Source organism: Astyanax mexicanus, chromosome 17 (genome assembly GCF_023375975.1).
Source record: "Astyanax mexicanus isolate ESR-SI-001 chromosome 17, AstMex3_surface, whole genome shotgun sequence".
Lineage (NCBI taxonomy): Eukaryota > Metazoa > Chordata > Actinopteri > Characiformes > Acestrorhamphidae > Astyanax > Astyanax mexicanus.
The window spans coordinates 22733790-22751030 of NC_064424.1; the positions used below are offsets into that span (position 1 = coordinate 22733790).

The window sequence follows — 17241 nt, forward strand, 5'->3', positions numbered from 1 at the left end:
GTGGGATTGCTTACATTTTGGTAACACCATGTTGAAATTACAACTCTTTATCCCCCATTTTAGGGACCATAATATTTGGTATAATATACAGATTAATACACAGTTTATGTGCAGCCTTAGTTGTTCCTAGTTAGTACAAGAATTTCTGATGTCACCAAATTAATTATTAAATTAGTACAGGTGCCTCGGTTTTCTTCTTAGCTTTAAAATATCCTTGAGTCTATAGTTGCCAGTGTTCAACATTAGACAAGAATAAAAACATTATAGATATCAAACACTGGGATTACAAGCACTGTGTGCAACATCATTAACAAGGAAGAATGTTCTAGAATAAGCTCTTTAATCGTAAAAGAACAGGTGGATTAAAAAAAAAACACTATCAGAAAAATCCTCAATCCCCCTTCAAGATAACTGAAATATACAATATATTATTACAATTACCTTAACACTATGGTGTCCTGAAATTAGGTTAAAAGTGTAAACAAGTGTTCAAATGTAAAATTTAAAAATGGTGAAATCTAAATCTATGGAATGTCTACATTAACAGAGAAGTCACTGTATTGAAACTGCTGCTTTTATAACCACCACTATTGTCCAGAAAAATTGTGTCTGGTTTTATGAATGAAGAATAGCATTGTGCAGCTATTTTTTTATTTTATTTTTTTCCCTAACAAATGGAATTGGTTATCATGAACTGACATTTGAACTGGCCTCACTAAAATACAAGATTAAATGAGATAAACATATTACTGATTTGTGTAATCAGATGTTACAATACTTACAGAGCACTTGTGGCTTCCTGAACCACAGGCAGCAATCTGTTTAGACACTCATCTGATCTGATGAACTTCTTCAGATCGAACACATCCAGCTTCTCTTTAGATGTCAGCAGCACAAAGACCAGAGCTGACCACTGAGCAGGTGAGAGTTCAACTTCAGAGAGACGTCCTGAACTCATGTAACTCTGAATCTCTTTCACCAGAGAATCATCGTTTAACTCGTTCAGACAGTAGAACAGATTTATGGATCTTTCTGGAGATGGATTTTCCTTGAACTTTGACTTGATGTACTCAACTATTTCCTTTTGGCAGTCAGAACTACTTCCTGTCTGAGTCAACAGACCTCGGATGAGCTTCTCATTAGACTCCAGTGAGAGACCCAGAAGGAAGCGAAGGAAGAGGTCCAGGTGGCCATGGTCACTCTCCAAAGCCTTGTCTACTGCAGTCTTGAGAAAATCAATGAGCTCTGTTGTTTTGCTCTCCTGGGATGTGGACTGTGGTTCAAAAACATTCCTGTTGTCATTTCTGAGCGATAAGTATGCAAATAATGCAGCAATAAACTCCTGAATGCTCAGATGAACAAAGCTGAAAACTGTACCGAGAAATCTGACAGTCTCCTGAGTGCACAGTCCTGAGTACACTGATATCTTACTGGTGTCAACTCCACATTCTTCTAGATCTTCTATATAGAAGATCAGATTGTTTTCTTCCAAATGCTGAAAAGACAGTTTTCCTAGTCCCAGAATGGCCTCTTTATCCCATGGTATGTCAAAGTCATCCTTTCCATTGTATTTTACATTTCCCTGCACTGCCTGAAAGATCAGAAAGCATGTGTACATGTTCGTCAGTGTCTTTGGTGTTTCCTCACTCTCTGTTTCTTCCAGAATTTCCTGAAGCACAGTGGCAGAGATCCAACAGAAGACTGGGATATGACACATGATGAAGAGGCTCCTGGATTCTCTGATATGGTCAATTATTTTGTTAGCCAGGTCTTGATCACTGATTCTCTTTCTGAAGTACTCCTCCTTCTGCTGATCATTGAAGCCACGGACCTCTGACACTCGGTCAACACACTCTGCAGGGATCATACTGGCTGCAACTGGTCTTGTTGTTATCCAGATCTGAGCTGAGGGAAGCAGATTTCCCTTGATGAGGTTTGTCAGCACAACATCCAGTGAAGCTGCTTCACAGACATTTTCCAGACTCTCATTTTTGTAAAAAGACAGAGGAAGTTTACAATCATCCAGTCCATCAAAGATGAACATGACTTTGTACTGGTCTGTTAATATCAGGCCTTGTGTCTCTGGGAAGAAAAAACTGATGATGTCCATCAAACTGTGACGTCCTTTCTTCAAGTTCAGTTCCCGGAAAGGAAGAGGAAATATGAACTGGATGTCCTGATGTTCTTCACCTTCAGCCCAGTCCAAAATGAACTTCTGCACACAGATTGATTTTCCTACACCTGCAACTCCCTGTGTCAGCACAGTTCTGATGCGTCCGTCTTGTCCAGGTAAAAGTTCAAACATGTTCTTGCATTCAATCTGTACCTCTTGCTGCATCTGATTTTTCTCAATACGTCTCACTTCATGTTCTTTGTTGACGTGTCCTGATCCGCCTTCAGTGATGTATAGATCTGTGTAGATGGATTTTAGACTGGTCGTTTCTCCCTGCTTTGTAATTCCTTCACAAACACGATGATACTTATTTTTAATTCCTTCTTTAAGTGGACGCTGTATAATTCCTATCAGCTCATCTGATCAATAATTATAAAACAAAATAAAAAATGTGTTAAAGATGTCCATGTGAAATGTTATATAAACTATGTACAAGTGTCTTATATCAGGACAGTAATCATGCTGTGATCACATGTTAAGTATTGTGTTTAATTATAATATTTTGATAGTTGTTAATCTCTTACTTCGCAGCGCAGAAGCAATGTCCTCACGATTCATCAGGTTTAGGAAATCCAGTGTCATTTTAAGAACTGTCTGTTTCAAATTCCACTTTATTTGCTTGACTTTTCTGTGGTAAGCTGTGTTTTCCTTTCTCAGAAGCTTCTTATAGATTTCCAGCTCGTGCTTCATAAACACAATCATTTTGTTCTCAATATCCTTGAAACAGAAGGTAAACAGATAAGGAAATTAATAAAATTATTAAAAATGATAATGATAATGATAATAATTTTTCAAATTATTTTAAAATGACTATTTCTAGCATGTCTCTCTTAATTAGGTAAATCTAATTTTAAAATGGTTCCAAACGAAATATTTATTTAGCTGACAGCATAAATTTCTTGGTTTAATTGATTTAAGATTTATAATGTTTTGTTAGCTGTGTCTGTAGGAGAAAGAATGAAGTATATGCTGAAAAGAACATCACACTCTCTATGGTAAATGCTGGTTGCTCAGTGATGCTCTGGAGCTGATTTGGTTGCTTTACCTTGTTTCGGTTAAGGCAGTTTCAATACAGTATAAGGAATCCTAAATCATGCATTTAGTGAGGAAACTTTTAGAGTAGGTTCTGAAAGATCCTAAAGTAGTCATTACAATAATTTAACTTTAACCCCACAGAAAATATTTGGTGGAATTTGAAAAAGGCAACTGCAGCACACAAACCTGTAAATAATAACAAACTGGAAACCTTTCCCAAGATTCTTTTAGGAATTTTGAGGTGTATTAGCAAGGGAAAAGTGGGCTCTACTAGGTAATAAAGGCACTTGTCATGAAGAGGTTGAATTATTTTGAAACTTTGTACACATTATTTTCAATAATTTTTAAAATATGTAAAAAGTTCTCATAGGATGTTTTTTTTACAGTTAATGTTACATTAGCTGTTACACAGTACCCAAAATATGACTTATGGATAGCCATTAATAAAAATTGAAAAGATTTCTTACGTTGAGAATGTTGGGGAAATCTTTAGAAACATTTCGAAGCTGGTCACTGGTTGCAGTGGACTTCATTTGACCTCTGCAATTAAAACACATTTGCACAATTACATTTTTTTTTTTTACAACTGATGTCGTAAAGGAACTTTATAGAAATCCAGAAATAAAACAAATGATTAACAAAACATAAAACAAAAAACTGGTAAGCAAACCAGAAGCAACATTTCCAATAAAAACTCTCTTAAAGCTCAAAGAAAAAACCTTCTGAGAATAGAAGGCTTACAAGGCCAATAGAAGGCCTATTTTGGTCAAAATCACTTATAAGCCAACAACGCGTTGCAGTAGTCCAGCCTCGAGATCATGCATTCATAACCTCGAGGCTGGACTACTGCAAGGCGTTGTTGGCTGGAAGTCCATGTAAATTACTTCATGAATTACTTCAGAATGCAGCTGCGAGAGTGCCAGAAAGTTCAATCACGTTACCCCTATTCTTTCATTCCTACACTGGCTACCTGTTAAATTTCTAATAGATTATAAAATAATTCTCCTGACGTATGAATCCCTCAATGGTCTGGCCCCGCATTATCTAGAGGAACTTCTTACTCCTTCCAATCCGTCATGTTCACTCCGCTCCCAAGACGCTGGCCTGTTATTAATCCCACCTATTAGAAAAAATTATGCAGAAGGAAGAGCTTTCTTTTATAAAGCTCCCCAATTTTGGAACAACCTCCCTATTAATACACGGGACTCAGACACACTCTCATCTTTAAATCTAGACTCAAAACATTTCTATTTGCTCAAGCTTTTGAATAATGTCTCATTACAATTTCTGTAATTTTTCTCTTACTGTTGCCCTTCTAACTGTTCTTCTTACAGCTTATCCAGCAAATATAAACCCTGCCCTAATCATCTCCTTTCTCTTTCTCTCCCCATATCCAGAGCTGCTAAAAATAGCCTAACCCCTTTTTCTTCCCTCCCCTTTCTGTTCTCTCTATCTCTCTCACATGTGCTGAGATGGCCGGCCGGCCTGCCTGGATGTGTTCATTTGTGTTTCCAGCCCTGTCCTTCTACTTATTACACAACTATTCTAATTCCTGCTTTTTTCTCTTTCTTTCCTTTCTGTTTTCTCTATCTATCTCTTTTACATGTATGGAGATGCCCTGTTCCTGATGTTTCCAGCCTGGCTCTCCACTGCAACCCAGCACTGATCAACATTAACACACTCAGAATCCGTTTCTATATTAGCCATAGCTCTATAGTTTGTGCCCATCACATTTTTGTATTCATAATTTAGTACATTAGCTATAGCTGACATTAATTCTGTGTACTGTTACATTAGCTATAGCTCATTCTCTGTACTGTTTTGTTCTGTTATTTGTTTGTTGTTTGTTATTTGTACTGAGCGGGTCAACCCGAGTGGGATGGCTTCCTCTGACTGAGTTTTGGTTCCTTCCAAGGTTTCTTCCTCCTAAAGGGAGCTTTTCTTCCCACTCTGTCGCCACAATAATTGGCAGTGGCGTGCACAGACATTTTGGGGGGCAAGTGGGAAAAGGGCACTTTTTAGCGCACATGGAACACTTCATTATAAAAAAAAATGTTGAATGAAATTTGAATTTCATTTGTAACATTCTCTAAACGTGAGTTTTCAATGGAAAAATGTCACACCACCAACTGATAAAATACATATACAATTTTAACTATATACATTGTTAAGTCCTTCAGTTAACTTCTGTTTACCTTCCACTGTCTTTAAAGCAGCATCCTCAGAGGGCAAACGGTGCGATTTTACTTGATGTGTATGTTACCTGGCTGGTGGGACACGGGGGAGAAGAAGCCTATCTGTTGCTGTGCGTTCTGTGCTGAAGACTAGCTGAACTGAACTGCTGCTGCAGCTGCCTTGCGTGCGACCACGCGGGGTCACGTGACAGAGAAAGAGAGAGGTCGGGTGTGTGCAAGCTGATTTCAGGGCATTCTGTTTTCACTCGTTTTTAAATCGCTCAGGTTTTCAAAAGATCATTTTAAACCGGCCTCAGCAAAATCTTAATAATAATAATATTTTTAAAAAAAGTTTCAAAGGGGCACTTTGGTTGATAAAGGGCAGAGTTGGTGGTGCTTTAGCACCACCTGATGTCTATGTCTACACGCCTCTGATAATTGGCATCTCTGTGGTGCTGCTCATAAAAGGCGTGGACCTGTTTTTCTCTGTAAAGTTGCTTTGTGACAACTTTTGTTGTAAAAAGCGCTATAGAAATAAAATGTAATTAAATTAAGTGATCAATAAATGGTACCCTAACACTTAAGTCTGTTGCACATGCGTACTTGTCATGTCTGGTGCTGAAAGCACGTCTGTGTCTCCCACATCCAGCTCTATCTGCGATTCTCACAGTAACAACTACAATACCCAGAACGCACCACTCCATGACACAACACACACTCCCGATCACATGACACGTCACATGACGCCACCAGGAAGTCCCGAGTACTGATTACTCAGTGTATTTAAGGACCATGCTCACGCTCACACCTCGCCGAGTATCTGTTTGGTAAATCCTACAATACAAAGCGTTTCTCTTGCCCTTGCTATTTTCCGTGTATGATCCTGTTTTTGTTTTCTACCGACTTTGATTTTTGCCTGCTCCCTTGTGTTGGATTACCGTGTATGACCTGGACTGTTTATTGTACTCTGGATTTTTGCCTACCCTGTGATACTGCCTACCCGTGTATGAACTCTGGACTGTCCTCCGGTTATGGTATGGTTTCTCTACACTGTGCATTTTTGGTACTGACCCTGTTTCTGTTGACTACCCCTGTCTACTCTATAACTTTAATAAAAGTTATTTTATTGTATCTGCACCAGTCTCATTCCTGTCTGGCCCTGACAAGATACTCGGCCGTAATGACAGAGACTGCGGATACAGAGTCTATTAAGTCTGGTTTGGCTAACCAGGGTCGGCTTTTAGGTCAGCACCAGCAAACGCTCGCTGGTGTGACCCAAGCTGTTGACGAGCTAGCACGCCACCAGGTTAACCAACAGCAGCAGCTAGCCGAGATTATAAGTCATCTCCGGGGTTTATCCACCCAGAACCCTAGCCCTGTGGTTAGTCCTGTAGCCAGCCCTAACGAAACCACTACTCCCTTTTTCGCTGTGTGTAAACCCGAAGTCTATGACGGTAACACTGAGAAGTGTAATGGGTTTCTGCTCCAGTGCTCCGTGTTTTTTAGCAACTCACCTCCTGCTTCTGATAAAGCTAAAATCGGGTTTATAATTTCTCGGTTGTCTGGCAAGGCTTTGGACTGGGCTACAGCTATTTGGGAGAACATTTCTGAATCCAGCTACGACACTTTTTTGTCTATTTTTCGCAGCGTTTTTGATCATACACGCTATGGGCAATCTAGTGGAGAGCTTCTGATTACCTTGAAGCAAGGTAAACTATCTGTGGCAGCCTTTGCTCTGGAGTTCCGTACGTTAGCCGCTAGCAGCGGTTGGAACGATCCTGCTCTCATCTCCATGTTTCGACACGGACTTAACCCCGAGATTCAAAGAGAACTTGCATGCAAGGACGATTCACTCACCCTGGATCAGCTGATCACTCTGTCTATCCGTCTGGATCAGCTCCTTTCCCGTAAACCCAAAGCTGTTAGCCACACGCCTGTGGTTCGCCCTGCACTACTCCAGTCCGGGAATCCAGTTCCGGAATTTGCACCTGCATCCATCTCTGAACCTAGGGAGATCACACGATCCAGACTATCCGTCACTGAGAGGCAGCGTCGCATTCGCCTTCACCTGTGCCTCTATTGTGGTGGTCCAGGTCATCTGAGGGCTAACTGTGAACTCCGGCCCAATTCTGCTCAAGCGTCTGCTCTGGGACAGCGCGTGGAGTGTACTCCACGCGCTAACGTGGTATGTACCCCTGTTTCTGAACTTAAAGAAAAATGTTTCGTGTTGCCTGTTATTATCACCACTCCAACGGATGTGTTTTGTGTCTCAGCGCTTGTAGATTCTGGGTCGGAGGGGAACTTTATCAGCCTGGATCTGGTGGAGGAGTACGCCATACCCACGAAGGATCTCCCTAGGCCTATCCCCATCCATGCCATTGATGGAAAGACTGTACGCTCCAAACCTGTGACCCAGCAGACTCTTCCTCTCACCCTTCAGGCCAGCTTTCTACATGTGGAACAGCTCTCTCTCTATGTGCTCCCACGCACGGAACATCCACTGGTTTTGGGAGCGCCATGGCTAAAGACACACGACCCCGTCATTTCATGGAGCCTGGGAGACATCACTGCCTGGTCTCCTTTCTGTCGTGAGAACTGTTTATCTTTAAATTCACTCTCTTTGCAATCTACCTCTGTTGAAAGCCCTAATTCTGTAGATACCCCTGCTATTCCCTCCGAGTACTATGATTTTTCTGATGTGTTTAATAAATCTAAAGCTACCGAGTTACCTCCGCATCGCCCCTATGATTGCTCTATTGATTTAATAGAGGGTTCTGTACTGCCCAAAGCTCGTGTGTATCCATTGTCTCGTGATGAGGAGAAGGCTATGGAAGAGTATGTTAGTGAAGCTCTGGCGCAAGGTTTCATCCGGGGTTTGAGACCCTGCATAGATTACAGAGGCTTAAACGACATTACCAAAAAGTTTGCTTACCCGCTCCCGTTAATCCCAGCAGCATTAGAACAGTTACGTAATGCCGTGTACTTCACCAAACTCGATCTCCGTAGTGCTTATAACCTCATTCGCATCAGGGAGGGTGACGAATGGAAAACAGCGTTTTCCACCACCAACGGCCACTATGAATACCTGGTCATGAGTTACGGTCTTGCTAACGCCCCAGCCATATTCCAGTCCTTTATGAACGACATATTTCGTGACCTAATTAATCACACTGTTGTCCTTTTTATAGACGACATCCTTATCTATTCCCCAGATCTCCCCACACACATACAGCATGTCCGCCAAGTTCTCCAACGCCTGAGAGAACATAGCCTGTTTGCCAAAGCCGAGAAATGTGAGTTCCACACGCAAAGGGTCACATTTCTCGGCTATGTTATCAGTTCCTCCGGTGTCCTGATGGACGATGAGAAAGTGACTGCCGTTACTAATTGGCCTGTGCCCCAGACCATTAAAGAACTCCAGCGATTCCTTGGCTTCGCTAATTTTTATAGGCGGTTCATCCGTAACTTTAGCTCCATTGCTGCGCCCCTTACTGCCCTCACTAAAGGGGCTGCTAAAATCCTGAAGTGGTCAACCGAAGCGGATCGCGCTTTCTGTGAGCTGAAAGCTGCGTTCATTTCAGCCCCTGTACTTAGGCACCCTAATCCCGAGTTGCCCTTCGTAGTGGAAGTGGACGCTTCCGAATCGGGTGTTGGCGCGGTTCTCTCTCAGCGTAGTGGGTCGCCACCCAAATTGTTTCCTGTAGCCTTCTTCTCACGCAAGCTTTCCCCTGCGGAGCGTAACTATGGGATAGGGGATAGGGAACTTCTTGCTGTGAAATTAGCTCTAGAAGAATGGCGTCACTGGCTGGAGGGGTCCGTTCATCCGTTTACTGTGTATACTGATCACAAGAATTTGGAATACCTCCGCACGGCTAAACGACTTAATCCGAGACAAGCACGTTGGTCTCTTTTCTTCTCTCGATTTAACTTCTCGATCTCGTTCCGTCCGGGAAACCGTAACACTAAAGCTGATGCGCTGTCCAGGGTTTACAGCACTGTGGACAGCGCATCCCAGCCCCAGGAGGCTGAACGCATTCTTCCTCCCTCTGTTCAGATCGCAGCCATTCAATGGGAGTTAGACGATCAGATTCGCCAAAGTAACGCTAATCAGCCCGATTCTGAGGACTGTCCTCAGGGTAAAACGTTCGTACCCGTCCAGTTTCGAGACAGGCTCATCACCTGGGCTCATTCCGCTTTAACCTCTGGTCATCCTGGTGTCACACGCACGTTACTATTACTCTCTGCCCGTTACTGGTGGAATTCTATGCGTGCTGATGTTCATTCTTTCGTTACCTCCTGCTCTGTTTGTGCGCAATGTAAAACGCCTAAAACCCTTCCAGCCGGTAAGCTACTACCTCTCCCTGTACCTGAGAGACCTTGGTCGCATATTGCTGTTGATTTTGTCACTGATCTGCCTGTATCTGAGGGTTATACTACAGTTCTCACTGTTGTTGATCGTTTCTCTAGAGGGGTTAAATTTATTCCATTCCCAGCTCTGCCTACTGCCTTCCAAACTGCTCAAGCTATTTATATGCATGTATTTAGACACTTTGGTATCCCCGAAGATATTTTGTCTGACCGTGGTCCTCAATTTACCTCTCGTGTGTGGAAGGCATTTTTTGAAAACTCCCTAGTTAATACTACCTCTGGCCTCACCCCCTTTCAGTGTGTTCTGGGTTTTCAGCCTCCTCTAGCTCCCTGGACAGCGGTGTCCACTGATGTGCCGGCTGTGGATGAATGGATGAAGCGCAGTGAGCAGGTGTGGGAAGACACGCATCGTAAAGTCTCTGAGGTACTGCGTGTGTACAAGGAGCGTGCTGACAAGCACCGTGGTGACAGCCCAGACTACCAACCAGGAGATCGGGTGTGGCTTTCTACCCGGGACTTTAGGTTTGAGGGTAGTTGTAGAAAACTCCTGCCTAAGTTTATTGGTCCTCTTAAGATTTTGTCACGTATTAATGAAGTTACTTACAAGGTGGAGTTACCCCCTCAGTATCGTATTAATAATTCTTTTCATGTATCTCTCCTCAAGCCTATGGTCCCGGGTCCGCTCGCTGACGCTGCACCGGCTGATGTTCCACCCGCGGCTGTGGAGGGGGAGGGGTCGTCCACGTATGCTGTCCGGGAGGTGCTGGATTCACGCAGACGTGGGGGTGTGCTCCAATACCTTATCGATTGGGAAGGGTATGGTCCGGAGGAGCGTTGTTGGGTGGCTGCCAAAGACGTGCTGGACCCTGCCTTGCTCGTGGAGTTTCATGCTCGTTTTCCTGGTAAGCCTGCTCCTAGGCCCCGTGGACGTCCCAAGCGTCCTCCGACCTCCTCTGCTCCAACTCGTCGGGTTTCTCGCTCTGGTGAGCCCCGTCTGTCTGGCACCTCCGCTCCGACACCTGCACCTCCCGCCGGTACTCCCTGTCCGCCGGGTGGTCGTCGCCGGGGTCGGCCCCGTTCTGCCTCCGCTCCGGTTCCTCAGGGGGAGGGTACTGTCATGTCTGGTGCTGAAAGCACGTCTGTGTCTCCCACATCCAGCTCTATCTGCGATTCTCACAGTAACAACTACAATACCCAGAACGCACCACTCCATGACACAACACACACTCCCGATCACATGACACGTCACATGACGCCACCAGGAAGTCCCGAGTACTGATTACTCAGTGTATTTAAGGACCATGCTCACGCTCACACCTCGCCGAGTATCTGTTTGGTAAATCCTACAATACAAAGCGTTTCTCTTGCCCTTGCTATTTTCCGTGTATGATCCTGTTTTTGTTTTCTACCGACTTTGATTTTTGCCTGCTCCCTTGTGTTGGATTACCGTGTATGACCTGGACTGTTTATTGTACTCTGGATTTTTGCCTACCCTGTGATACTGCCTACCCGTGTATGAACTCTGGACTGTCCTCCGGTTATGGTATGGTTTCTCTACACTGTGCATTTTTGGTACTGACCCTGTTTCTGTTGACTACCCCTGTCTACTCTATAACTTTAATAAAAGTTATTTTATTGTATCTGCACCAGTCTCATTCCTGTCTGGCCCTGACAGTACTAACATAATCATATACTGTAGATATGTATAATACGTAACAGATATATAATAATATATAACTTTTAACAAACATAAAACACTCATAAAAAACTAAACAATATAAATGATTTAATATTTAAATAATTTTTCATTGGAAAGCAAAATGGTAGGCCTGAAACAGTTTTTAAAACATCTATTTTTTATGTGACTGTGCATCTCTTTAAATATAAATAAATCTGACTTTTCATATTGTGGACAACTCATTGGTCTAAACCAAAATTGGGCTGACCTATATAAGTTAATTCACTTGTTTAAAGTGGTTTGTCATGTTTGTTGTTATATGATAAGATAAGCAGAATATGCATTCAACTTTGTTAGAATTCTCTATTAAAAGTTACATTTCTATGTTTATTTGAGATATATTTATTAATAAAATGTATTGCTTCCTGCTCAACAGTAAAACACCAGCACTTGTTGTCAAGTTGATTAAGTTTATAGAAGGCATGCAATTTACCCCCACTGTGATTTTAATGTCATCCATGTTCTTCTATTTTATATAAAAAACCCTTCAACTGCTCAACCTAAAGTCTGCAGAGTGAAGGGTCAACAACTGATGATTTACTTGCATATTTTCAGAAGGAAGCACTATTTAGTTTTGTAACCTGTTTCTCACAGCGGTCATATGAATATTTCCTGCTATATCTTGATGGGATATCAAGTGTTAATAATGTAATAATGGCTAACAAAATGAAACAGCACATCAGAAAAAAACAGGTGTTTGTAAACAATATATAATTTCATGCATTTACTGATTCACTGTCTTAACCATTACACTTTATCTATAGTAGGTCTGACCTAGTGCTGCACGATATTGGAAATTTTTTACATCGCATAGTTTTTTTTAGGTGATATATATTGCAATATTACACAATGCAGGCCCATAGTGTCACCAGCCCCGCCCCCACCCGCATGCTGTCTTAGGACAGAGATCCGGACCCACCGAGAGCTGAGTCAGTGCTTTAGAGTCAGCTAAGCACTAAAAACAGGAAAACAGCAAAACAAAAATAATTAAGCATTTAAATAGCTTTTAAAAGGTAAATATAAGCATTTTTCTGGGATTAAAAGCATGATTCCAGCTGTAACTTGAAATATCTGCGCAAAACTGTGCGGAACTGAGGTGCACAGCTTTGGACATGCTGTCTGCGGCCATGCGGGTACCTCATGTTTACGCCCGCTCCCCTTCCCCCTCGTGCCCGCCCCTCCCCTCAACCTTCTCAGCAGCAGCCAGATAAAGCACAGCTCACTGAGAAAACTGTGTATCTACTACTTGTGTGCATGTGCACACCAAGATGACGATGCTTAAGCAATATATAGTGCAGCCCTAGTCTGCCCAGAATAAAAACACTTTTTTTAATGCAATCCCTAAAACATTATACTAATGGATCACACAACATACCTTACATATCTTAGTTCTATCTTAGTGCTACATTGTGAATCCCTCCGTAGATCAGAGAGCTGCTTCACTCCTGAATCTCCTCGTATTTTCCCTTTCAGATCCCTCTCTCTCAGACGTAAAGAATTTGTTCCTAGGTCTTCAGTAAAGGTGGCATAGGCTTCTTCTGCAGCATCACTTTTTGACAGTCTAAATAAGCAAAAAACACAGCCTTCTTATTCTGACAATAATGTATACATGGTTTTAAACAAGTATTAAACAAAGCAAACACATTTTATAATTTAAATGGAATTGTTTGTAAGAGATTTGCAAGTGATAATTCATATAAAAAGTATCTCTGTTAATTACAAACATTTACTGGGTCATATTAAACCCTCTAAAACAGGCTGGTTCCTCAGATTTAGTATTTTATAGTATTAGGCAGTGCACCTCAGTGTTTTCAGTTTACTGTTTTCATTCTTTGTTAAATCAGTGAGCAGCCGCACTCCTTCATCTCCAGGATCGTTTCCTCTGAGATCCAGCTCCATGAGGGTTGATGAGGGGTTTGATTTCAGTGCTGAAGCCAGAGCAGCATATCCTTCCTCTGTTATACGACAGTCGGCAATTCTAGAAACAAAGTATGTTGTTTTGTTATACAATTTAGGAGCTCATCTGGATGAAGTTCATGCTATTTTTTTGTGATCACAACCCATCCCAGTTTGCAGAATTGATTGTTCAGTAGTTTACAAAGCTTCATAACTCCAGATTTTCTAAGTTTATTCTCACTCAAATCCAGCTCAATCAGGTGTGAAGGATTTAAACAAATAGCTCATGATAGAGCAACACAGCCTTCCTCTGTAATACTGCTGATATTCAAGTATCAAATATCAATTTATCAATTTATGCTTTTCACATCTTCCCAAAATATGCCCCCAGTGTAACCAAGTGAGATGCAATGTTTGTTTCCTGTGTAATGCACACATCAACATATTTAGTTTATAATTATAAGGGCTGTGAATTGGTAAGAACTTGGCAATATGATACAGATCACGAGGCAGGGCTTATGACTCATTCAATTGCGATATATTGCAATCATTTAAATTAAATCATATTTATAAAATTCAAGTAAAAAAATTGCTTTTTATCTAGTCATAACAGTGAGATTTATGAGTACAACATTGCTATCTGGTGAGAGGGGCCATTCTTAACAAGTAAACTAATAATTAACATCAATTCAGATTTTTTTTTTATACAGTATTGCAAAACAAAATATCATGATCTGATATTCACATACTTATATGCTATTAAGTATCAGAAAAAATGCATAAAAGGGCATATAAACATGTAGTACCCTTCATAATGTTTGAGACAGAGACATTTCTCCTTGACATGTTCCTATGCACCATAGTTTAACATTTCAAATCAAGTCAATGTTATTTTGTTGGTGTTGTTATTTACTGGTATTGACCTTGTTTTATCTGACCATCCCTTTGTCTTATACTTTATTTAATGAAGTATATTTTGATTTACATCTGTGCATGTCTAAGACCTGCTATATCATGATGAACAGCAACACCAACGAGATAACATACCAGGGTAGATGAACAGTCCAGAGGTCAAAACATGGCAAGGCAATATCAGAGGGCAGGCAAAAATATCATGATCCTATATTTAAAAAAAATTCTTACACCCACACAGCACAGCCTTCCTCTGTAATACTGCTGTTATTTAGCCTGCAAAAAGAATATTGGTAAAGAACTTCTAATTTATTATTATGCTTATTATGCCTAGAAAGTGTAACAGTGGTTTTACATGTATTGTACTACTGCACCTGCTTGCTAGAGTTTTGGTGCTCTGTGCTAGCTGTAGCATGGCCTCTGGTTTCTTGTGTCTATCCTAAGTTATCCGGACAGTAATAGTGAGATGCCGGGGTGCTTTTGCCTCATTAAACACATCTTCTACCCCACACATGGTGTGTTGTGTGTGCCTCCAGAGAAGCAGGAAACTGTTTATTTTCCCCGATAGCTCCTCCACCACTTGCTTTTTCACCCATTACAAAACACATACATTAAAAGTCCTGTCAGAGTGTAAGATGAAATTTGGTACTATGCAACTGCCAACTTACATTACATTTTCAATTTGTTCATTGGGGGTTGCTACAAAACATTCATGGTTTTCTACAATTACAGCCATTGCTGTGATGTGCAAAATTGTTGATGTTATCTGATATTTAAATTTCAATTCATTTTTACATCTTTAGAGAAGAACATTATTTCTTTAAGGTTAAACCCAAGTTTAAAATATACTAACTAAGCTTAAAATACATTTTTCATTTAAAACCACCTACAGAAATGTAGGGCAGAAACTTGCATTATTTAAATTATTTGGCAAACAATAGCAATTTATATATTTATTAATACTTATTTATGTAATAATGATTATATATGTAAAGCAAAATGTATAACCATTGACCAAAATACCTAAATATTATAGACAAAAGACAAGTGTTTCTTTCAGCTTGATTTTTCAGTAAAACCTATTATAAAATATTATAACTGGTCTGTTCACTAGTCACCACCTTGCTGAAAACAGACTAATTCTCACAAATGTTGAATATAAAACATTAATAATTATTTAGGATAGTTACATTTGACTGACTCTTGTAATAAATGATGACACTAGTGCAGTTTGTACAGTAATGGAGCCTTGGCTTGGAAGTATAATTGTGAATGGGACAAAAGGAAAATATAATATCACAAAGAATAATCCCTAAAAATTCTGTTCTTATACTTATAATTCCTCAACAAATACTAAACACTGCTTTCTGTGAAAGGGAAGTGACACTTCAAACGATTCCAGTTTAAGGTGTTAATGAAATAATAAATCATGAATAAATCACATTTAGTTTGTAGTAGCCTACAGACAATTCTACAGACAATTTCTCAGTGTTTATGTTCATTACCCATGTCTTACCAGTGTTAGGTTCACACATGAGATTAACAAAAAAAACTGTATTGTCAAGGCAGCACAGTACAGGATTAACATGTTAATTGAATTTATAACTGTACATCCATAACCATTAAACCATTACATTGGGAGATAAACTCACCTCAGTGTCTCCAGTTTACAGTTTGGACTCTTCAGTCCTTCAGAGAGAAGCTCTACTCCAGAGTTCTGTATAGGATTGTTGCTCAGATCCAGTAGAGTCAGTGTAGAGGATTCTGAGCTGAGAACTCTGAGCAGAGATGAACAGCTTCTCTCTGTCAGGTTACATTCACTGAGCCTAAAATTAAAGTGTTAGAGGTCGCTTAATTTTGTTATGATAACATTGTAAATTAATAAGAAATTTTACACTATAGAGTTATAGAGTTTACCAATAAAACACATTGACCACACTGTAGCTTTTAAAATGATTATAATAAAATCCTACAGGGATACTGATAGTACTCAACAAATGTTTTAAATATCAGATCACAGTGTAGGGCTTTTGACTTGCGATAACATAAACAAAGAGATATATTGCAACCATTTAAATTGAATCATATTGATAAAATTCAAGTAAAAAACATTTGCGTTTTATCTAGTCATAGTGAGATTTATGAGTACAACACTGCTATCTGGTGAGAGGGGCCATTCTTAACAAGTAAACTCCTCTGCACCATAGTTTAACATCAGGTCAAATCAAGTCAATGTTATCTCATTGGTGTTGCTGTTTACTGGTATTGACCTTTGCATGTCTGACCATCTATTATACTTTATTTTATAAAGTAGATTTTGATTTACATCTGTCAAAGACCTGCTATATCATGATAAACAGTAACACCAATGGTCAAAACAAGAGCATAACACAGGCAATAGAAAAACTTGTTGTACGAGGATAAACCATCAATACTCAGCAAAGACTAAGATCAAATGAGCCCCTTTATATAGTGCTAGTATTTAGGTGACCTGTTTCCTGGAAGTGTCATGTCCTGTGTAATGTGATCGGGATTGGGTGTGATGTCAGTGTGTGGTGCATTCTGTGCAATGTAGTCCAGAGGCTGCAGATCGCAGGCAGAGCTGAGTGTGGGAGAGAAAAGAGTGCTTTCATCGCCAGGTGTGACACTGAGACTTTAATTTAAGTGTTTGTATACATTTTGGTAACACCATGTTGAAATTGCAACCTTATCCACTCATTTCAGGGCACAATAATATTTTGTTGATTTGTGTTTATGATTATTCAGGTTTGTTTCAAAGACTGTCAATAAAAATCCACACAGATTAATACACAGTTTATGTGCAGCCTTAAATGTTCCTAGTAAGTACAAGAACATGTGATAACAACACCAAATAATTTATTATTGAATTAGTGCAGCCATAAAATGACTTGGTTGATCAGTTAAACACTGGGATAACCAAAATA

At 40.4% G+C, this 17241-nt stretch overlaps 1 protein-coding gene across 1 annotated transcript in view; it reads right to left on the bottom strand.

Moving 5' to 3' along the window:
- LOC103032132 (uncharacterized) overlaps positions 1–17241 on the bottom strand; it is a 214680-nt gene that overhangs the window by 116553 nt on the left and 80886 nt on the right. The window contains exon 25 of the mRNA XM_049466411.1: positions 783–2241. Coding sequence (XP_049322368.1) covers positions 783–2241 — 1459 coding nt within the window. The remainder of the gene's footprint in view (positions 1–782; positions 2242–17241) is intronic.